Source organism: Pristiophorus japonicus, chromosome 17 (genome assembly GCF_044704955.1).
Source record: "Pristiophorus japonicus isolate sPriJap1 chromosome 17, sPriJap1.hap1, whole genome shotgun sequence".
Taxonomy (NCBI): Eukaryota; Metazoa; Chordata; class Chondrichthyes; family Pristiophoridae; genus Pristiophorus; species Pristiophorus japonicus.
In genome coordinates, this window is record NC_091993.1 from 905,888 (window position 1) to 929,432 (window position 23,545).

A 23,545-nucleotide genomic window follows, 5' to 3' on the forward strand; every position below is an offset into this window, starting at 1 on the left:
CCAACTTTTATCTGATTCAAACACTGGGACCAATTCAGTCACCAAGAAGCAATTAGAGATAATCTGCCTCCGTGTAACTGGCTTCTCATATTAAGATGTTTGCTTTTTTTGGTCGTGTTTGAGGTTCAATTGCTGAATGAATGTTTGCTAGTTGTGCCATAAAGAGACTGATAAACCAGATAAAATGGAGCTGAGTATAAGCAGAGAGGAAACTCTGCGTGATAAATTGTTTACAGTATTTTGCAGACGATTGATTGCAAAATCCATCTTGCCTGAGTGCCAAGTCTATTATTTACAAGAACAAGTCTGATTAGATTCTAATTAGACGCACAGACTGTTCTGAGAACACAAGAATTGGGAGCAGGAGTAGGCCCTATGGCCCCTCGAGCCTGCTCTGCCATTCAATAAGATCGTGGCTGAACTTCGACCTCAACTCCACTTTCCCGCCCGATCCCCATATCCCTTAATTCCCTTTGGAATATCTATCTATCTCAGCCTTGGATATACTCAATGTCTGAGCACTCACAGCCCTTTCTAGAGATTCACAACCCTCGGAGTGAAGAAATTCCTCCCCATCTCAGTCTTAAATGGCCACCCCCTTATCCTGACACTGTGTCCCCTAGTTCTAGACTCTCCAGCCGGGGAAACAATTTACCACCATCTATGCTGTCAATCCCCCTCAGAATCTTACATGTCACAATTTGACATTCTGTGAATTTGGACCAGGCAGCTGAAGGGTTATTGCAGACAGTGTGATGGGATGGCGAGAGTCGAATACATTGGCTTGTGGACAGTTATAGCCGTTGATAGCTTTCCCACAAATGTAGAAGATGATTACGGCTGAATGATTCCTGCAACAGGACACCACAGTCCACGCTGACCTGCAACTCTGCCTCACTGAGTGACAAAGTGGTCACTTCCTGATGGGTTTGAATGCTTTCAAACCCTATCCTGGGGTGTGCCGCCAAGATGGCTTTTAGCTAACATTTGAAATGGTATGTGACCAATAAACTATGTACAGTTTGAATAGGCTGGGCTTGTTTTCTTTGGAACAGAGGAGGCTGAGGGGAGATCTTATTAAAGTGTATAGAATTATGAGGGGCCTAGATAGAGTGGATAGAAAGGACCTGTTCCCCTTAGTCAACAACCAGGGGGCATAGATTTAAAGTCATTGTGTTGTGTATGCAATAACTCAATAGGCTTAGTACTGTGAACTCAATCAGGTGCAACCTGACTCTACTTTATTAGTTCTCAAAGTGAGGGTTAAACATGGAGGCTTTCTTTATATACAAGGGCTGCGCGTGTTGTCTGTGGCCCAATGACCTCCGACGGTCGCTCCCCCTGGTGGCAGGTAAACCCATACATTACACATTGGTTGGAGGTTTAAAGGGGATTTGAAGGGAAATGTCTTCACCCAGAGGGTGGAGGGGGTTTAGAACTCACTGCCTGAAAGATTTCTCCATTGTGAAGCCAGCAAGTGGCCTTGTCAAGATGTTTACTTGGAGTCTCATAAAAGCCTGTGCTTGAAGTTAATATATTTTCCCAGATTTATCACTTTTTGAGCTGAAGAGAATTAGCACGACTCCTGAGCCTGTAATTACCAGGATGCCACAGTTTGAGGGCATGTCAGCTGTGGCTCAGTGGGTATCACCCTCACCTCTGAGTCAGAAGGTTGTGGGTTCAAGTCCCACTCCAGGGACTTGAACATGAAATCTAGGCTGACACTCCAGTGCTGACACTCCAGGGGAGCTGTCTTTCGGATGAGATGTTAAACCGAGGCCCTGTCTGACCTCTCAGGTGGATGCAACCGATCCCATTGCACTATTTTGTAGAACAACAAAGGAGCTCTCTCCAGTGACCTGGATGATTTTTATCCCTTGCTATGCTTAAATTGGCTGCTAGGTTTGCTACATTACAGCAGTCTCTACACCTGAGAAGAACTTCATAGGGTTTAATTGCTATATAAATTATTTTTGAATCAGTGCTGGATGCAGAATGTCCCAGTGTGTATCTCTCCACGTGCAGCTTGAAACATATTATACAGCAGCAGGATTTCTAAGTTTAATTATCCCAGAAAATGATTTTTAAAAGCTCTTTTTAAAGCCAAGTTTTAAATTGTTTTACCAAAATGTTCTGCTTAATTTCACTAAGCATTGTTGCGGCGATATCCGATAAAAGAAAATTGCACTTTAAAATGTTTCAATAAAAAGATCCCGGGGCTGAATTGCCCGCCCAGGTTAAGGTCCATTACTGCCCCGGGTGATCCTGCCCTGCCAGGCGTGCGCCGGCCGAATTCTCACTGCCCGGCAACGACCCCTTTCTGCCCCGCGAGGGAAGTTGCCCCGCAGGAGCGGCGTGTCCGCCATTAAAGGGGAGGGCACACTCCACCGTGGCCGCCATTTTACTTTAATTGTCGTCCGACTCTGAAGTCGATCTGACAGTGGCGGCCATGGGTGGCCCAGTGGGAGTGATGGAAGTGACTGCAGAGCTCGCAGCGGCCCTCGGGGGGAGACACGTTGCTACGCGTTAGCGCGGCGCTGATGACATCGCCCGCTCCCGACACACTGCCGCCCCTCAGCCGCCCGGACAAATTAATACATTTAAAGAGGCCAATTTCCCTCTTTTCTCCGCCCCATGGATTGAGGTGGCGAATATACATTTATTTCGAAATGTGCGCCCCATTTGGGGGGAGGGCAATTTTAGCCCCCCCCGCTCCCATCTTTCCAGGTGGGCCCCACAGCCGCATGTTGTCTCGGCGATGTGCCTGGTCTGAGCTGTACCTCCACTGGCCGTATGCCAGGTCCCATTGAGACTGCAGGAGATGGGAACTCCTGACGTAGGAAGTCTGGCACTCCGCAACCCTCCCCCACACCCCTCCCCCACACCCCTCCCCAACACCCCCCCCGCCCCCCGCCCCCACCTTACCACAATGGCCACGGTTGAGCATTAATACCCGCTGAAGTGGCGTAACTAGCCACTCAACAGCACAAATAATGGTGAGAAGCAGACCAGCATCGTCACCTGGGGGAAACTAGAGATGGGGAATAAAGGCAGCATTGACATTGTCACCCACAGCCTGAGGACAAATATATATAATATATGGAAAAATGCCCCTATCTGCCAAAGACAAGAGTACTCGGGGGAGTGTTTGCTAGTGCTGTTGGGGAGGAGTTAAACTAATATGGCAGGGGGATGGGAACCTATGCAGGGAGATAGAGGGAAACAAAAAGGAGGCAAAAACAAAAGACAGAAAGGAGATGAGGAAAAGTGGAGGGCAGAGAAACCCAAGGCAAAGAACAAAAAGGGCCATTGTACAGCAAAATTCTAAAAGGACAGAGGGTGTTAAAAAAACAAGCCTAAAGGCTTTGTGTCTTAATGCAAGGAGTATCCGCAATAAGGTGGATGAATTAACTGTGCAAATAGATGTTAACAAATATGATGTGATTGGGATTACGGAGACGTGGCTCCAGGATGAGCAGGGCTGGGAACTCAACATCCAGGGGTATTCAACATTCAGGAAGGATAGAATAAAAGGAAAAGGAGGTGGGGTAGCATTGCTGGTTAAGGAGGAGATTAAGGCAATAGTTAGGAAGGACATTAGCTTGGATGATGTGGAATCTATATGGGTAGAGCTGCAGAACACCAAAGGGCAAAAAACGTTAGTGGGAGTTGTGTACAGACCTCCAAACAGTAGTAGTGATGTTGGGGAGGGCATCAAACAGGAAATTAGGGGTGCGTGCAATAAAGGTGCAGCAGTTATAATGGGTGACTTTAATATGCACATAGATTGGGCTAACCAAACTGGAAGCAATACGGTGGAGGAGGATTTTCTGGAGTGCATAAGGGATGGTTTTTTAGACCAATATGTCGAGGAACCAACTAGGGGGGAGGCCATCTTAGACTGGGTGTTATGTAATGAGAAAGGATTAATTAGCAATCTCGTTGTGCGAGGCCCCTTGGGGAAGAGTGACCATAATATGGTGGAATTCTGCATTAGGATGGAGAATGAAACAGTTAATTCAGAGACCATGGTCCAGAACTTAAAGAAGGCTAACTTTGAAGGTATGAGGCGTGAATTGGCTGAGATGGATTGGCGAATGATACTTAAGGGGTTGACTGTGGATGGGCAATGGCAGACATTTAGAGACCGCATGGATGAACTACAACAATTGTACATTCCTGTCTGGCATAGAAATAAAAAAGGGAAGGTGGCTCAACCGTGGCTATCAAGGGAAATCAGGGATAGTATTAAAGCCAAGGAAGTGGCATACAAATTGGCCAGAAATAGCAGCGAACCTGGGGACTGGGAGAAATTTAGAACTCAGCAGAGGAGGACAAAGGGTTTGATTAGGGCAGGGAAAATGGAGTATGAGAAGAAGCTTGCAGGGAACATTAAGACGGATTGCAAAAGTTTCTATAGATATGTAAAGAGAAAAAGGTTAGTAAAGACAAACGTAGGTCCCCTGCAGTCAGAATCAGGGGAAGTCATAACGGGGAACAAAGAAATGGCGGACCAATTGAACAAGTACTTTGGTTCGGTATTCACGAAGGAGGACACGAACAACCTTCCGGTTATAAAAGGGGTCGGGGGGGTCTAGTAAGGAGGAGGAACTGAGGGAAATCCTTATTAGCCGGGAAATTGTGTTGGGGAAATTGATGGGATTGAAGGCCGATAAATCCCCAGGGCCTGATGGACTGCATCCCAGAGTACTTAAGGAGGTGGCCTTGGAAATAGTGGATGCGTTGACAGTCATTTTCCAACATTCCATTGACTCTGGATCAGTTCCTATGGAGTGGAGGGTAGCCAATGTAACCCCACTTTTTAAAAAAGGAGGGAGAGAGAAAACAGGGAATTATAGACCGGTCAGCCTGACATCGGTAGTGGGTAAAATGATGGAATCAATTATTAAGGATGTCATAGCAGTGCATTTGGAAAGAGGTGACATGATAGGTCCAAGTCAGCATGGATTTGTGAAAGGGAAATCATGCTTGACAAATCTTCTGGAATTTTTTGAGGATGTTTCCAGTAGAGTGGATAAGGGAGAACCAGTTGATGTGGTATATTTGGACTTTCAGAAGGCGTTCGACAAGGTCCCACACAAGAGATTGATGTGCAAAGTTAGAGCACATGGGATTGGGGGTAGTGTACTGACATGGATTGAGAACTGGTTGTCAGACAGGAAGCAAAGAGTAGGAGTAAATGGGTACTTTTCAGAATGGCAGGCAGTGACTAGTGGGGTACCGCAAGGTTCTGTGCTGGGGCCCCAGCTGTTTACACTGTACATTAATGATTTAGATGAGGGGATTAAATGTAGTATCTCCAAATTTGCGGATGACACTAAGTTGGGTGGCAGTGTGAGCTGCGAGGAGGATGCTGTGAGGCTGCAGAGTGACTTGGATAGGTTAGGTGAGTGGGCAAATGCATGGCAGATGAAGTATAATGTGGATAAATGTGAGGTTATCCACTTTGGTGGTAAAAACAGAGAGACAGACTATTATCTGAATGGTGACAGATTAGGAAAAGGGGAGGTGCAAAGAGACCTGGGTGTCATGGTACATCAGTCATTGAAGGTTGGCATGCAGGTGCAGCAGGCGGTTAAGAAAGCAAATGGCATGTTGGCCTTCATAGCAAGGGGATTTGAGTACAGGGGTAGGGAGGTGTTGCTACAGTTGTACAGGGCATTGGTGAGGCCACACCTGGAGTATTGTGTACAGTTTTGGTCTCCTAACCTGAGGAAGGACATTCTTGCTATTGAGGGAGTGCAGCGAAGGTTCACCAGACTGATTCCCGGGATGGCGGGACTGACCTATCAAGAAAGACTGGATCAACTGGGCTTGTATTCACTGGAGTTCAGAAGAATGAGAGGGGACCTCATAGAAACATATAAAATTCTGACGGGGTTAGACAGGTTAGATGCAGGAAGAATGTTCCCAATGTTGGGGAAGTCCAGAACCAGGGGTCACAGTCTAAGAATAAGGGGTAAGCCATTTAGGACCGAGATGCGGAGGAACTTCTTCACCCAGAGAGTGGTGAACCTGTGGAATTCTCTACCACAGAAAGTTGTTGAGGCCAATTCACTAAATATATTCAAAAAGGAGTTAGATGAGGTCCTTACTGCTAGGGGGATCAAGGGGTATGGCGAGAAAGCAGGAATGGGGTACTGAAGTTGAATGTTCAGCCATGAACTCATTGAATGGCGGTGCAGGCTAGAAGGGCCGAATGGCCTACTCCTGCACCTATTTTCTATGTTTCTATGTTTCTATGTAGAGTGACTTGGGTGAGGCAGACAGCAACTATTCTATCTCAAAATACTGTGTACGCTGGAAATCTGAAACAAAGACAGAGAACGCTGGAAACACTCAGCAGGTCAGGCAGCATCTGTGGAGAGAGAGACAGCGTTAACATTTCTGGACGATGCCCTTTCATCAGCACTGGAGGCAGGCAGAGATTTAACAGTTCATTTTGCAGCATAAGTGTGTTGTCGCCCAAGGTTGACTGCAGGCTTCTTGTTGACGTGGCCATGCGAGATGGCCCAGCCGAGGGCTGTACTTACAAAGCAAAACACTCACTTGGTTGGCAGATGATGGGCAGCAGATTAAAGCGCAGCCAATCTGGGATTCTGATCTGCAACCACAGCAGAGGTTTGGTATCACAAAACCACAAGCGGTATGCGGTTGGCCTGGAGCCGAGCTCTGATTGTTCTGGGAGGGATGATACCAGATTGTCTAACATCTCCGAAGATGGCCCTGTATTGCTGTACCAGGAGCCAGCTGCCTCTCCAGGGAGATAAGGGCTCCTTCAAACGTATTACCTTAGTTTATGTATTGTGAAGATTATACGGAGGCGGCTTCTAAATTTAATTTGCTGGAGATTTATGATAGGCCTGGGTAATGTTTTTTATTCATCAGCAAGTGCAGAGGTTTTGATATATTATTTAATACCCACTTCTCTTGTTGGGCAGTCCCTCGGAGCCTAGGATGACTTGATTCCCCACTAACACGAGTTCTCAGGGGACTGAGGAGCCCAATGCGGGACCTACAGTCTCTGTCACAGGTGGGGCAGGTGTTGGTCGGAGGGACGGGTGGGTGGGGCGCTCCTTTCACTGTTTGCACGTGCTCCTGGCGAAGAGTCTCGGTGCGGTCTTGCGCCAGGGAATCCCAGGTGTCGGTGGGGATCTACGGGAACTCAAACCAGTTGCTGTGGATAGATTAATATCTTGGCCTATGAATTTGGCTTTGCAGCACAGCACCCCTTTTTCAGGCCAATATGTCGGGCAGGAAGCACATGCACCTTTCGGGCCAGAAATACGCCACCCATCGTATTGTGTGAAGAAAGAAAATAGGTGCCCACGGCCCACCACGCTGTTAGGCCTCAGGCTTTTACCATTTACAATTAAGGGCCGGACATCTGTTTGAGACCCCCCCCCACTCCAAGGTTGGTTTGTCCCTCGGAGCCCGCACTGACTGTACTGAGTAAATCCAGACCTTGGCACAGCCTACGGCCTACAAGATAAGGTTTCCCCATTTACTGAACCGAATGTGGAGCAGGAGGGCTTCTCCCAACCGCTCATTAAAAGAACGCAATTCGTTGGTGCACCTTCCTCTTCTGATCCTCCGCCCCCCCCCCCCCCCAATCCCCAGGCCTCTGATCTTTCCCTCACAACCTCCGATCCTTTAAACCCGTTCTTCAGTTCTCCCTCCCGACCTCCGACCTCCATCCCCGGCCTCCGACCCTTCCCTCCTGACCCCGTGACCTCCAACCCCAGGCTTCACGTACCTGACGGCTGCCCGATCTGACCTCCTCTTTGCTGGCTTTCTGCTTGCACCATGCCGACTCCGTTATAAGATGGTCTGCGGACCAATATCGGGGCGTGGGCCAGCCTCGGGCCTCACCATTCCCGGCCGTGCCTGAACTTCTAGGCCCTTAGATCCAAAAAGGTAGTCCTTGTTATATCACCAACATTATTATTTTGAACTTTTTTTTGTGTTTCTGCCGGCTGAATTTTTACTCTTGCCGAGGTGAGAAATGTGATTGCTGGCAAGTGAAACATTTAAACCCACCGTCAGCATCCAACAACAACGACCTGCATTTATATAGCGCCTTTGATGTAGTAAAACATTCCAAGGTGCTTCACAGAGCATTATCATAGAATCATAGAAATTTACGGCACAGAAGGAAGCCATTCAGCCCATCGTGTCTGCACAGGTCAAAAAAGTGCTATCCAGCCAAAAGCTTGGTCTTGTAGGTTACGGCACTTCAGGTGCACATCCGGGTACTTTTTAAATGTGCTGAAGGTTTCTGCCTCTACCACTCTTTCAGGCAGCGAGTTCCAGACCCCCACCACCCTCTGGGTGAAAACATTTCTCCTCAACTCCCCTTTCATCCTTCTACCAATTACTTAAAATCTCTGTCCCCTGATTATTGATCTCTCTGCTAAGAGAAACAAGTCCTTCCTATCCACTCTATCCAGGCCCCTCATAATTTTATACGCCTCAATCAAGCCTGCCCTCAGCCTCCTCTGTTTCAAAGAAAACAACCCAGCCTATCCAATCTTTCCTCTTGGCTAAATTTCTCCAGTCCAGGCAACATCCTGGTAAATCTCCTCTGCACCCTCTCTATTGCAATCACATCTTTCCTGGCAATGTGGTGACCAGAACTGTAAGCAGTATAAAGTTTGGCACCAAGCCACATAAAGAGATCAAAGAGGTTGGTTTTGAGGAGTGACATAAAGGAGGTGGAGAGATTTAGGGAGGGAATTGCAGATTCGATACAGAATGGGCTAGATGCAGATTGAGGCCCCCCTCTGTATACTCCAAGACTGGTCTTTAAGTTCCAACTTATATAGCACCTTTCACATCCTCAGGGCATCCCAAAGCGCTTTACAGCCAGTGAAGTACTTTTGGAGTGTAGTCACTGTTGTAATGCAAGAAATGCGGCAGCCAGTTTGCGCACAGCAAGCTCCCACAAACAGCAATGTGATAATGGCCAGATAATCTGGTTTTGTTGTTGATTGAGGGATAAATATTGGCCAGGACACCGGGGATAACTCCCCTGCTCTTCCTCACAATAGTGCCGTGGGATCTTTTACGACCACCTGAGAGAGCAGACGGGACCTCGGTTTAACGTCTCATCTGAAAGACGGCACCTCCGACAGTGCAGCACTCCCACAGCACTGCACTGGAGTGTCAGCCTAGATTTTTAAACTCAAGTCTCTGGAGTGGGACTTGAACCCACGACCTTCTGACTCAGAGGCGAGAGAACATAAAAGAGCAGCATCTGTCATATCAGTGCAAAATTTTCTCTGACCCAAACCAGTGGCCCCTCTGGTAATTATTGCTAAATTCTGAGAGTTTTCTGCCGTGAACTTGTGGTCAGCAGAGTCGTGCTAAAACTTTTCACGCATCAAACTCTTGCAGCCATTAGAAAGAGGAGATTTCCATTTCATCTATTTGGGCCTGTATCAAACCAAGGCCCCAGAGGTGAAGAATCGTTTCTGATCCACTCGCTCATCCTGTTCCTCCCATGGTGTTCTGAATTTGAACCCATTATCACTAATTGAAAGCTCAAGGGAAATAAAATAGCAAAGCTTTTAACACATTCCTGAATAACTTGTGGGGAAGCCAACAGTGTTTAAGTTGATTGAGCATGTTGCTGTATAAATTAAAAGAAAAGAAAATGAAGAAATTAAATCCTAACTACGAGCTGTTAACAAATTATTTGCAGTATCATAAGAGGTTACAGCACAGAAGGAGGCCATTCGACCCATCGTGCCAGTGCTGGCTCTTTGAAAGAGCGATCCCATTAGACTCACTCCCCCTGCTCTTTCCCCACAGCCCCGCAAATTCTTCCTTTTCAAATATTTATTCAGTTCCCTCTTGAAAGTTACTACTGAATCTGCCTCCATCACCCTTTCAGGCAGCGCGTTCCAGATCATAACAACTCACGTTAAAAATAATTCTCCTCGTCTCCCCTCTCATTCTTTTACCAATTACCTGATATCTGTGTCCTCTGGTTACCGGCTCCTCCTGCCGGCCGGAAACAGTTTCTCCAGATCTACTCTATCAAAACCCCTCATAATTCTGCACAGTTCGATCAAATCTCCCCTTAACCTTCTCTGCTCTGAGGAGAACAACCCCAGCTTCTCCAGTCTCTCGCCATAACTGAAGTCCCTCAACGCTGGTATCACTCGAGTACATCGTATATTTAATGTTTTTTAATTTATTATAAAACTGTTCTTTTGTCTGAAATGCAAAGGGTAGGAGAGCGGTTTCCAAGGGGAAGGATGGCGATGGGAAGCTGTGGGGATTTGCTTGCGACTCGGGGCTGATACACCGAGGAATCCTTCACATCTTGGTGAGGTGCGGCAAATTTTTATGGCGGAGGAGCAACATGAGTTGGTGGCGGAGGTTCGGTGAGAGATCGTGGTGGAGTTGTGGCAAATGGGGTACGGGGCCCAGAAGAGCTGAGGGCCCAGGGACAGCACGGGCCAGCCCACACTGCGATATGTGTGTGCTCTAGGTCCATGCAGCAGAGCAGGTCTCCAGTCGTCCTGGTTAACCCTTGCCACTGGACCAAGACCTAGCTCTGTCAAGCCCGTGTGTTGGCTGGTGTGCAACGGTCACCACACGTTAAAAAAATCCACGCACAGGCATCTTCCACCCTTCAACTGGAGTTCAGGACTGGGACATCGGGTCCTTCATTGAAATATCTGCAAACTCATTCCTTTTGGTGTGGAAGCAAGTCATTCTCGTTCGAGGGATCGCCTATGTTGATGACATCTCGGTATCCTTGGGAACCAGAATAGCGCGCACACACACACACACACACACAAACACACACACACAGAGCCCCCTGAATGATGGAATGGCCAAGTGCTCCTAGTCGTTGTGTACGGGACAATGGTGGGGGGCTGTAACAGTCCACAAGTTATGTAATCCCAGTGGTGGGGCCCATTAAAAAGTTGGGATCAGCGCCTAGTTTTGTTTCACATAAACTCGACCTTGCAAGATCACCGTCTGTCACTGAACATCATCCAGATCACACTGACTCACTCCATTGTCTGATATCCCCCGAGGCAGGGACAGCACAGACAACTCACTCTTGCAAAGAATCGCATTTTTTATTTTGTTTTTGCTTCTCATCCATGAGCTGGGTCTTTTCTCAGTAAAAGGCAGTGTTTTTTTTACGTTGCTGAGAGAGGTACTTTATGGTGTAACGAAGACTGTGTGTGGGGGTGGGGGGAGTGGTTCAAATGCAGTCTCTTTCGTTTTGTTGTTGAAGTTGGTCCTTCAGCGAGGAATCTGACCTTTGAACTCAGTGCTCGAGTCCCGCTCGGAAACTCTGGCCCGAACCGTCCCTCCTGCCCCTCTCCAACATTAACATGACACTCTGTGTCTGCACTTTGTGAAGCCATTGACAGATCTCATGTCTCACTCAGAGCCCCCTTTGGGCCCTCGAATCACTGAATGCTGGAGCTCTTGAGGAATTACACTTCACATTCCTCCATACATCAGTTGGGAATAAAAGAGCTGTGGGGGAGATCAATGTATGTTCTCCCTATCTCTGTAACCTGCTTCAGCCCACCGAGATCTCTGCGCTCCTCCAATTCTGGCATCTTGAGCATGTTTGATTTCCTTCGCTCCATCATCAGCGGCCGTGCCTTCAGCTGCCCAGGCCCTAGGTTCTGGAATTCCTTCCCTAAATCTCTCCGCCCCTACTTCTCTCTCTTTTATAAGAACATAAGAACATAAGAATTAGGAACAGGAGTAGGCCATCTAGCCCCTCGAGCCTGCTCCGCCATTCAATAAGATCATGGCTGATCTGGTCGTGGACTCAGCTCCACTTACCCGCCCTCTCCCCGTAACCCTTAATTCCCTTATTGGTTAAAAATCTATCTATCTGTGATTTGAATACATTCAATGAGCTAGCCTCAACTGCTTCCTTGGGCAGAGAATTCCACAGATTCACAACCCTCTGGGAGAAGAAATTCCTTCTCAACTCGGTTTTAAATCGGCTCCTCCGTATTTTGAGGCTGTGCCCCCTAGACCAGTGGAAACAACCTCTCTGCCTCTATCTTGTCTATCCCTTTCATTATTTTAAATGTTTCTATAAGATCACCCCTCATCCTTCTGAACTCCAATGAGTAAAGACCCAGTCTACTCAATCTATCATCATAAGGTAACCCCCTCAACTCCGGAATCAGCCTTGTGAATCGTCTCTGTACCCCTTCCAAAGCTAGTATATCCTTCCTTAAGTAAGGTGACCAAAACTGCACGCAGTACTCCAGGTGCGGCCTTACCAATACCTTATACAGTTGCAGCAAGACCTCCCTGCTTTTGTACTCCATCCCTCTCGCAATGAAGGCCAACATTCCATTCGCCTTCCTGATTACCTGCTGCACCTGCAAACTAACCTTTTGGGATTCATGCACAAGGACCCCCAGGTCCCTCTGCACCACAGCATGTTGTAATTTCTCCCCATTCAAATAATATTCCCTTTTACTGTTTTTTTTCCCAAGGTGGATGACCTCACACTTTCCGACATTGTATTCCATCTGCCAAACCTTAGCCCATTCGCTTAACCTATCCAAATCTCTTTGCTGTCTCTCTGAATCCTCTACACAACCCGCTTTCCCACTAATCTTAATGTCATCTACAAATTTTGTTGCACTACACTCTGTCCCCTCTTCTAGGTCATCTATGTATATTGTAAACAGTTGTGGTCCCAGCACTGATCCCTGTGGCACACCACTAACCACCGATTTCCAACTGGAAAAGGACCCATTTATTCCGACTCTCTGCTTTCTGTTCGCCAACTAATTCTCTATCCATGCTAATACATTTCCTCTGACTCCGCGTACCTTTAAGACACTATTTAAAAGCTACCTCTTTGACCAAGCTTTTGGGCATCTCTCTATGTGGCTTGGTGTCAAATTTTGTTTGATAATCGCTCCTGTGAAGCACCTTGGGATGTTGCACTGCATTAAAGGCGCTATATAAATACAAGTTGTTGTTGTCTAAAACAACCACTTAGAAAATACTCCAATGTTAGATGCTCCTTCCTGTTATGTGTCAGCGTCTTACAGACATCTCCTGAAGCTCTCCGAACCGGTCACTGGAGTGACAGGTTCACTTGTGGTCTTGATCCGCTCTCTCTCCCCCATCGAGGGATATGTTAACAGGATTAGATGAAGTAAGGTGGCGGGAGGCATGTGTGGAGCATGAAACCCAGCAGAGACCAGTTGGGCCAAATGGTCTGTTTCTGTGCGGTAAGTTCTATGTAATCGCCTCGGCACCCTCTCCAAGGCCTTGACATCCTTCCCAAAGTGTGGGGCCAGAATCGGACGCAATGCTCCAACCGAGACCGAACCAGCGATTTTCAATATCATCATCACAGACAGTCCCTCGGAATCGAGGAAGACTTGCTTCCACTCTTAGAATGAGTCCTGAGGTGACTGAACAGTACAATACGAGAACCACAGTCCCTGTCACAGGGTGGGACAGATAGTCGTTGAGAGAAAGGGTGGGCGGGACTGGTTTGCTGCACGCTCTTTCCGCTGCCTGCGCTTGGTTTCTGCATGTTCTCGGCGACGAGACTCGAGGTGCTCAACGCCCTCCCAGATGCTCTTCCTCCACTTTGGGTGGTCATGGGCCAGGGATTCCCAGGTGTCGGTGGGGATATTGCACTTTATCAGGGAGGCTTTGAGGGTGTCCTTGTAACGTTTCCTCTGCCCACCTTTGGCTTGTTTGCCAGTATAATTACACGGACACAAACCTCGACATGAGATATTCAGCAAAATGTCATTGGATTTAATGGTAGCATCTAAACTAACCAACACGCTCAATTATTAATCAATGTAAACCCGTTTGAGTTTAGTTTTATGTCAGTGTGCTGGATACTGACTGAGCACAGCAGATCTTACACTGCACTGAAAATGGTCGTCATCATCTTCTCGAGTAATTGAACAGGCACGAAGGTTGACACTAGTCTCTCCTCCTCTTGGGTCAGTTTTCTTGCAGCGATATCATTTTCTTTAATTGAGATTCCCAGTGTTGACATTGTGAGTAATGAGACCAGAGGCCACTGAAAAATTAATAAATCTAAGATATGCATTAAAACGTTCCCCGACCCCCTCATACAGTGAGATTGCTGAAATTTCATATTGAGCCCATGTGGCCATATTCAGTAGATTGAATTTATATCCAAAGCTAACAGTTTACTGGTTTTTTTTCACAACCTTAGTACGAATGTGACATTTTGGCAACCATCAAAATATGATTAGACACGGGCGAAGCAACAGGTGTCAATATTTGGAATAGAAAATGTGATGTTTCATAAATATTTAAGCTCACGATCTCCCTTGTGATGAGCACATTTTTGCAATGTTACCAAAGAAGGTTTTTTTTTATATCCAGAAGGTTCATTCACGGAATCAGTGTTACTTTGGCATCGAGTGGTCACATCATGATGAGGCAGCTTAAACAGAGAACAGTTTGAAAGAGTAGCTGGTCGATCTCCCATGTCACTGCGCACAGGGAGTTCAGTGTTCAGGTTAAGTGGAATTCGAGAGCGGTGGATAATTGAGCCAGGGCATGCAAATGTAATTTAGTCCCCATTTTAAAGTCATAGGCCTAGAAAGTCATCCATGCAGTGCCCGTTTTATCTGGTAGCTATCTTGTAAGTGTCAGCTTGGCGGCTTTAGTCATCTCTAAGTCAGATGATTGTAGATTCAAGTCCACTACAGACTAGAGCACATTATCAAGTCTAAAACTTCAACGCCGTCTTTCAAATGATCTGTTAACTCAAAGCCCCATCTGCTGATTTGGTGTAAAAGATCCCACAGCACTGTTCAAAGAAATAGGGAGTTCTCCCAATGTCTCGGCCAATATTGCTCCCTCGACCAAAACTAACATAAACAGACCAGCTGGTCATTCATTCCTGCACCTCAAAAGTAATCCATTAGTTGTGAATTACTTTGGGACGTGAGTTAATAAGATGCAAATCCTTTCCTCACTATCTTTGAAAAGGAATCTAAAACCATTAAGTGTGCTCTTTTGAATAATTATTTTGACATGTATAATTAATTTAATTTTTAGATTTTTACTTGTCCTAAATCTCTCCACCTTTCTACCTCTCTTTTCTCCTTTAAGACGCTCCTTAAAACTTACCTCTTTGACCAAGCTTTTGGTCAACTGTGCTAATCTCTCTTTATGTGACTCAGTGTCACTCCTATGAAGCACCTTGGGACGTTTTACTATGTCAAAGGTGCTATATAAATGCAAGTTGTTGTAAATTACCTAATGCAATCCATCAAATGAAATAGAAACAGGATCGTGTGACTGCAGCGTATAATCTGAGCGACCATTGGTCTCATTAAGTCATTCACCAAACCACCCTTTTTGATATTGGCAGTGTCAGTAATTGTCAGTTGTTTAGTAGCTGGTGGGGAGTCTTATATTTACAGTGCCACTAGAAGGAAGTAAAGGAGGATACCATTTTTTCTCTAACTTAAAAATAAACTGACTGCGTCCATTTGAACTTCAGGTATTTAAACCATTAATGAGCTCCATCCTGTTTAAAGTGAGACTTCGAGAAGGCCTGAGCAGGCAGAGCTTGCAGTAAGAAGTTGCCTGTCTTCCTTGCATTTATATAGCGCCTTTCACGACCACCGGATGTCCCAAAGCGCTTTACAGCCAATAAAGTACTTTTGGAGTGTAGGCACTGTTGTAATGTGGGAGACCCCAGCAGCCAATTTGTGCACAGCAAGCTCCCACAAACAGCAATGTGATAATGACCAGATAATCTGTATTATTGATGTTGATTGAGGGATAAATATTGGCCAGGACACCGGGGATAACTCCCCTGCTCTTCGAAATAGTGCCATGGGATCTTTTACATCCACCTGAGAGAGCAGAAGGGACTTCGGTTTTAACACCTCATCCAAAAGACGGCACCTCCGACAGTGCAGTGCTGTACTGGAGTGTCAGCCTAGATTTATGTGCTCAAGTTCCCTGAGTGGGACTTGAACCCACAACCTTCTGACTCAGCGGTGAGTGTACGAAAGGAGAGGGTGGACCCTGTCGGGTGGTTCCCTGAGCAGACTGTCGAACTTATCTGGCAGAACGTCTCATCGCCAGAGCTTTCACACAAGCACCAAGACGTAGCTCGGTTGGCGGTGAGGAGGGCCTCACCCATCAGAGCGTTCATGCACAGCCGATGCCTCAGCAGCACGGCACGGTGCCCCCGGGCCGGCTGCGGGGCGGACGAGACTGTCACCCATCTCCTTCAGGATTGCGCCTTTGCAAGGCAGGTTTGGATGGAGATGCAGTGGTTGCTGTCGAGGTTCATCCCGAGCAGCTCCGTAACACAGGACTCTGTGCTCTACGGGCTGTTCCCAGGGACACACACCGAGACAGACATCACCTGCTGCTGGAGGGGCATCAACTCGGTCAAAGACGCTCTTTGGTCTTGCCGAAACTTGCTGGTCTTCCAGAGCAAGGAGATGTCCACGTCTGCGTGTTGCAGACTGGCGCAATCCAAGATCCAGGATTACGTGCTGAGGGACGCACTGAAAATTGGTGCAGTCGCCGCAAAGGCACGGTGGGGAAGGGCCACAGTTTAAAGCCCTTCCACCACGGTAAACCCGGGGGCAGGAATCAGTACAAAACCCCCCTCGGGCTGTACTTGTAATTTACTTTTTGTGTACATGGAGCACCATGATCTGTAAACACCTATGTAGTGCCATGTACAATGCAAGGTCTGTTGCGAAATGCATGTTGAAAAGAAAAAAAAATGTAAATGTACCGTCACCCATTCCGTGTACTGTATAGTGACACAGGAAATGTAATGTGTTTGAATGTACTACAATGTATCCCGTATTGGGTCGAATTGCACTTGAACTGGAAAACAAGGGAATATAACGAACGGAACTGCCGTCAGCACCCAAATAATAGTGTATGGGATTGCTGACCGCAGCTAAAGGTATTGAAATGCCTTTGAATGTACTGTACAGATTTTTTTATGAATAAAGTATATTTTGAAATTAAAAAAAGAGTGTGCTACCCACTGAGCCACAGCTGACAAACAGGAGCAGGAGTCGGCCATTCGGCCCCTTGAGCCTGCTCCGCCATTCAATAAGACCATGGCTGATCTGATCTTGGCCTCAACTCCACTTCCCTGCCCGCTCCCCATAACCCTTGACTCCCTTATCGTTCACTTGCCTCTACAGGTCACTTCCTCTAACTGGTGGGCTTCTTCTTTCCCAGATAACACAGACAGACCTGTGAAGCATTTCTACCGGGATGGAGTGTGGAACTATACCAAGCTGCTGCTGAGTGCGGAGGGAGGAGTCCTCTATGTCGGTGCAAGAGAAGCCATTTTCTCTTTGGATGTTTTGGATATCGCTCCCAATAGATTCAAAAACGAGGTAGGTGACAGGATCTTGGCACGGGACAAATCAGTGTCTTCATATTTAGCTATTTTTCTTCCTATTTTCTTTCTTTTACGTTGATATACAACACAGAAACAGGCCATTCGGCCCAACCAGTCCATGCTGGTGTTTATGCCCCACTCGAGCCTCCCTCCATCTTTCCTCATCTAACTCTATCAGCATGACCCTCTATTCCCTTCTCCCTCATTGGCTTGTCTAGCCTCCCCTTAAATGCATCGATACTATTCACTTCATCCACTCCCTGTGGTAGCGAGTTCCACATTCTCACCACACTCTGAATAAAGAAGTTTCTTCTGAATTCTCTGTTGGATTTCTTGGTGACTATCTTATATTGATGGCCTCTAGTTTTGTTCTTCCCCACAAGTGGAAACACTCTCCCTGTGTCTGCTCCATCAAAATCATAATTAGGTCACCCCCTCAGCCTTCTTTCGTCAAGAGAAAAGAGACCCGGCCTGTTCATCTGTTCCTGATAGGTATAATCTTGAAGTTCTGAACTCATTTCGGTTTTTTAATGGACAATTAGTGCTGCCGTACGAAGGAAAAAGGGTCTTTCGCCTGCAGACTCAAATCCATTGGGAATTGGATTTACACTGTCAGGACACACATCACTTTGAGCCCCCTGTCAGCTGTCGGACCTGTACATGCAGACATGGGGTGTGGGGTCACGGGGGTCTTGTTCTGTCACATTACTTCACCAAATTCTGTCATTAAATGCTGGGAGCCCCCACTCCCCGCCCCCGAGCTGGGAGGGTGACTGACAAGATATCGACTTCTGTCACTAGTGTTGTGTGATTACCGAACCAACGTGAGCCCAGCCTCCCAAAGGATGTGAAACCTAACCCTCTGAGGTTCTCCCGATTTGGTAGGCCGCCATGGAATGCCCCAGCCCAGATCTGACGGAGCTGATCCAATTGGTTCTGTGTTCAGCAGGTCAGCTGCAGCTGGAAGTCTGAGTGAAGTCAACCAGTGAAGTGTTTGTGGTTAACAATCCTCAATTGAATATTTATAATCCGAATTTCACAGCACCACTTTCCTGGAGGGCGAAATAAATCCCGTTGTTAATTTTAGTCGGTATCTGTCTTGTACCCGCACTGACTATTTCCACTAAAACTATCCCGAGGATGTTCAACCCTTTTATTGACTGAGGAGGTTCCCGGAAAATGTACACAGAACGAGAACACAAAGTGCAAAGGGTTTTGTGGAAATGTATCTTCTTTACTGATGGAGACCGACCGTTAGATTCAGCAAATTCTATTAACTCTGAGAAAAGGACAGAAGTAAATCACTTCTAATAATGGAAGTGGCCTTTCCAGCTAGTCACTGAAACGCAGTCGAGGATGGTTTATAACATCAGTGGGGGACCCTGTCCACTTTCTCGAGTTCTTTGTTAGATTCATTTCCTCGCTGTGTTTATGTTGGTCCGAGGGATCCTTTGCAGAGTCGATGTTTTATTCTCTCAGGATTCCGTTCTTTATTTAATTCTGTTTACTGTAACTAAAGACATGAGCGTATTTTTCAGTATTTTAGGACAAGATGATTAAACCCGTTCTACTGCTGACCATCAACTAAGATGGAACGTGAGGTGATTTGTGAGGAGCTCGGGGTTGTGTTAGATTGGTCACATTCTGGTCACAACCTTTCAACAGCGCCCAACATTCTAATATCTGACGGATTCTGGGGGGAGTATTGAAGAGGTGACTGCGCACATCCCAGTGTGACTGTCGTCTGCCAATGACGGCAGTCGCTGGGAAGGGGTGGCCTCTCTGTTATAGCGGAAGGCAGCCAGTCTGCGATGCGGCAATTGGCTCCTTCTGCTCGTTCCACAATCGAACTCCCGCAATCGCACATTCCTCCCAGAGGACTGGTTTCACCGGTGCTCGTGTGCGATATCGTTGGATTTATGAAGCCTAACTTGGCTGCTCAAGGGGCGGGGGCGGGGGGGGGGGGCAGAATGTTGTGGGGTGGGGGGTGATGAGGCAGGTAGACAAAATAAATCTTGTGGTAGAGATTGCACCTCATTGTGCCAAAAGGAGGCCTGATAGATCTGCCCCGATATTGGATCAGGCCATTTTCTAGGCGCCCCTGGCTTGTAAATGAGGGGGCCGAGCGCCTTTGCAGCCTAAGGCCAATATTGGATCAGGCCATTTTCTCAGCCTAAATAATGGGGGGGGGCCTAATGTCTTCACGCTGAAATCTGGTGCCAGCGAATTTCTACCCCCAGTTGGCCAGCAGGTTATTAGCATCTCCTGCATTGTGCATTCCCTGCCTCCTACAAAAGGCAAGTGGGTGAAAATGAGAAGTCTTAAGAAGGATTATTGTTATTTGCACTGAACGGTTTCTGTAACCAGTGTGAAAAACCTGTTCTCAAATGTTAATGCAAGATCTTTAACCATATTCAAATAACCCTTTGCAGGTGATTTGGGAAACCCCAGAGCAGAAGAGGAAAGAATGCCACTTTAAGGGGAAGAGCCTCTCGGTAAGGCCCCGTCACTATGGGGAATAAACTGTGCAGCCAAGTTTAAGTCCAGTAGCCATAAGTTCTAACAACTACTGTTGGTCTGATTGCAGAGTGACTGCTTCAATTACATCAACATCCTGCTCCAGTTGAACAGTACGCACGTTTATGTTTGCGGGACTTATGCTTTCAGCCCCACTTGTGCCTACATCGTAAGTGTTGACACTGCCGCCGTTAGATATTAAGAGACAAAATGTTACCAGGTCATTGCACAAAGTGTAATCTATTATCTTTTCCTCATAGCATATTGCAGACTTCTCCTTTGCGAAAGGTCCCAGTGGTAATCTTTTAACTGAAGATGGAAAGGGCCGCTGTCCCTTTGACCCGAGCTATAAATCGACTGCAATTATGGTTGGTGGGTAAAAGCAGGTTTCAAGTTGTTGTTACTCAGTATATTATTATAACTCATTACATGAGCCTGTAACAGGAGCCTATAACCCATCAAATTATAGGGTTGGTGGCTAGAGCTAGCATCTTACTCCCAGACAAGAACAGCGATTATTCTGCTGCTCAAATGCAGTTCCTGCCACCTGACCTCGTCAACAACAACAACAACTTGTATTATATAGCACCTTTAATGTTCACAGGAGTACTATGTGATAAAAATTTGACACCAAACCGCATAAGGAGAAATTAGTGCAGGTGACCAAAAGCTTGGTCAAAGAGGTAGGTTTTAAGGAGCGTCTTGCAGGAGGAAAGAGAGGCAGAGAGGTTTAGGCAGGGAGTTCCAGAGCTTGGGGCCGAGGCAACAGAAGGCACGGCCACCAATGGTGGAGTGATTATAATCAGGGATGCTCAGGAGGGCAGAATTTGAGGAGTGCAGACATTTCTGGAGGGGGATTGTAGGGCTGGAGGAGATCACAGAGAAAGGGAGGGGCGAGGCCATGGAGGGATTTGTAAACAAGGATGAGTTAAGGGTAAAAAGGGATATGGAGCTAAGGCGGGTAGATGGAGTTGAGGTACAGATCAGTCATGATCTAATTGAACGGTGGAGCAGGATCAAGGGGCTGAATGGCCTACTCCTGCTCCTGTGGAACCGTTTCAGTTTTCAGGGTTCAATGCTGCACCACATGTTATTCTTTGAATAGTTGTGTGATATGATTCAGAAGATGTTTATATGGGCAGAACCTCTGTCCTGGATAAGAAGCATGAATATGAGAGAATGCGACACATTGTCCCTTTCTCACAGTTATGAAATACACATCTTTATCCAATAAAAGCATTGCTGGGTTCTCCAAACATACAAGACATGCATAAAGGCATTGAAGCATTTCAGTCAATTTATCGAAATTCACTATTTTGGTGTTTGAGGGAGTAAAATAGAATCCCATGCTCGTTAATGCAGATTAGGTACACTGTAGACCATTATGTTTTACATTTTGGACAGATAACATTGGATATATAAGTTTGTAAAGATTATTTATTAAATACCAAAGATTACAAACGGATGGTTTTAATACATTTGTTTACTTTTACCAGAGGAGGAATTGTATGCAGGAACTGTCAGCAATTTTCAGGGGAATGAGCCAATCATTTCAAGAAGTCTGGGTAACAAACCACCCTTAAAAACGGAGAATTCTCTCAACTGGCTCCAGGGTAAGTGACAAGCAACAAATGCTGAGCTGTGAGTTGGAAAGGTCAATTACTTAAAATAACCAACTGGCCCATGTCAGAAAGGCATTTTGCCGAGCAACGGTGCTGGTGTAAATATGGCTCGGGGGGGAAGGTTTTGGGTCATGATTGCTGATCTAGGCTCCACCATTAAAGGGAGGTGTAGGGGGCGAGGTGCTGGGCCCCAAGGAGCAAGTCAGTGCTTGCAGCCAGATAAAGACAGGGCTGGAAGCAAGGCTGTGCCTGCCTGTGAGGTGATGACAATTTGCAATAGGAGCTTCTGCCCTGCCCAACTCTCCCTTCTTCCAAACTCACCCCCCGCCCCCCCACCCCCTCCCCGACTCTCCTTCCCCCCCTCCCCAACTCCTCATCTTCTCCCCCCAAACTCTCTTCTCTCCCCCCGCCCCCCCACCCAACTCTCTCCCACCCCCCCACCCCGGCCCAACTCTCCTGTCTCACCAACCTCTCCCATCCCAGTACTGCAGACCAGGTTGCCTTTGAATCTCGGAGTATGACGTGCTGCGACAGGGTGAACACAAATAACAAAAGAAAGTCAGACGCACATTCTTCTGAACTGATGCCTTTAACCAAACAAGTGCATCTGCAAAAAAAAATGTCAAGCATTTACCTTTGTAATTCTATGTAATTTTAACTCGGCAAACATGGCTCTCGGGTTTAGTTATTAATGAGTATATTGCAGTATAGAGCTGGGCCATGTAAAGCATTAATCTCCCTCTAGACGGACAGTGGAGATATTTGAAAGTGGACTCACATGAAAATATTGAAAGAACAATGTTAAAAAAAGTGGCTCCATAATGTAGCTGCAGACACCCAGGGCATCTGGAGAGTGGAGATGTCACTTCGTGCAACAAGACTCCAGTCTGGGGCCTGAAGCAAACTTCCACATACACTTAGAGAGAATAACGGCTCGGTGGACCATGGCCAGAGGCAGTGGATATTCTGACACTTCTCTCTTGGTGACATTGTTGCACGGAGAATATAAATAAACTTTCCATTTGGACTTTCCTTATCACTGGTGATCTCATTGAAACATACGAGATTCTGAGGGGAATTGACAGGGTAGATGCTGAGAGGTTGTTTGCCCCCTGGCTGGAGTGTCTAGAACCAGGGGTCACAGTCTCAGGATAAGGGGAAGGGAGCCATTTAAGACCGAGATGAGGAGAAATTTCTTCACTCAGAGGGTTGTGAGTCTTTGGAATTCTCTGCCCCAGAGGGCTGTGGATGCTGAGTCTCTGAGTCTGTTCAAGGCTGAGATCGATAGATTTTTGGAGTCTAGGGGAATCAAGGGATATGGGGATCGGGCGGGAAAGTGGAGTTGCGATCGATGATCAGCCACAATCTTATTGAATGGCAGAGCAGGCTCGAGGGGCCACAGGGCTTACTCCTGCTCTCATTTCTCATGTTCTTGTGATTTACTGAGCCTGGCTGAGCTGAAGTAGAATAATAATGGGTAACTAATGTCCTGCCATTAAATGTTTGGTTGCTCTCCAGACAGACTGGCACTGGTCAGTGTAATGTGTACATTCCTCTACAGATCATAGATCCTGGTGCAGGGTCACTAATATCTACAACAGAATTGTACTGCACAGCGAACCCTGATTTAACACAGGAATGTTTACGCCTGATCATTTTAGTGGGCAGAAGATCATGAACCGCTGAGCTCAGTAGGGGACAGGCCAAGGTCCTAATCTTGTGATTCTACACAACATTCAATGTTTAAACCCATCCAAAGTCACTTTATAAACAAAAGCCTCGGCCAGTTAGCTTTGTCAGTGGACTTTGTGCTGCAGCTAAAAAAAGTGTTAAAGAGTGAACAAAACCGAGGAAATAAATGCAATTTTACTTGAAGAACGTCAGTTAAATGTTAACGTTGTTCGCAGTAATGAGCACCAATAATTTGTGCTTAACTCATGGAGAAAAAAAAGACTTGCATTTATATAGCGCCTTT

General features: G+C 46.6%; 1 protein-coding gene across 10 annotated transcripts in view; it reads left to right on the forward strand.

The window, feature by feature from the left end:
- The window catches only part of sema4ba (sema domain, immunoglobulin domain (Ig), transmembrane domain (TM) and short cytoplasmic domain, (semaphorin) 4Ba), a 505,268-nt gene that overhangs the window by 439,303 nt on the left and 42,420 nt on the right, over positions 1–23,545 (forward strand). For all 10 annotated transcript variants that reach the window (XM_070858285.1, XM_070858284.1, XM_070858283.1 and 7 more), the window contains 5 exons: positions 17,266–17,426; positions 19,864–19,926; positions 20,019–20,117; positions 20,209–20,320; positions 21,445–21,561. In XM_070858285.1, coding sequence (XP_070714386.1) covers positions 17,266–17,426; positions 19,864–19,926; positions 20,019–20,117; positions 20,209–20,320; positions 21,445–21,561 — 552 coding nt within the window. The remainder of the gene's footprint in view (positions 1–17,265; positions 17,427–19,863; positions 19,927–20,018; positions 20,118–20,208; positions 20,321–21,444; positions 21,562–23,545) is intronic.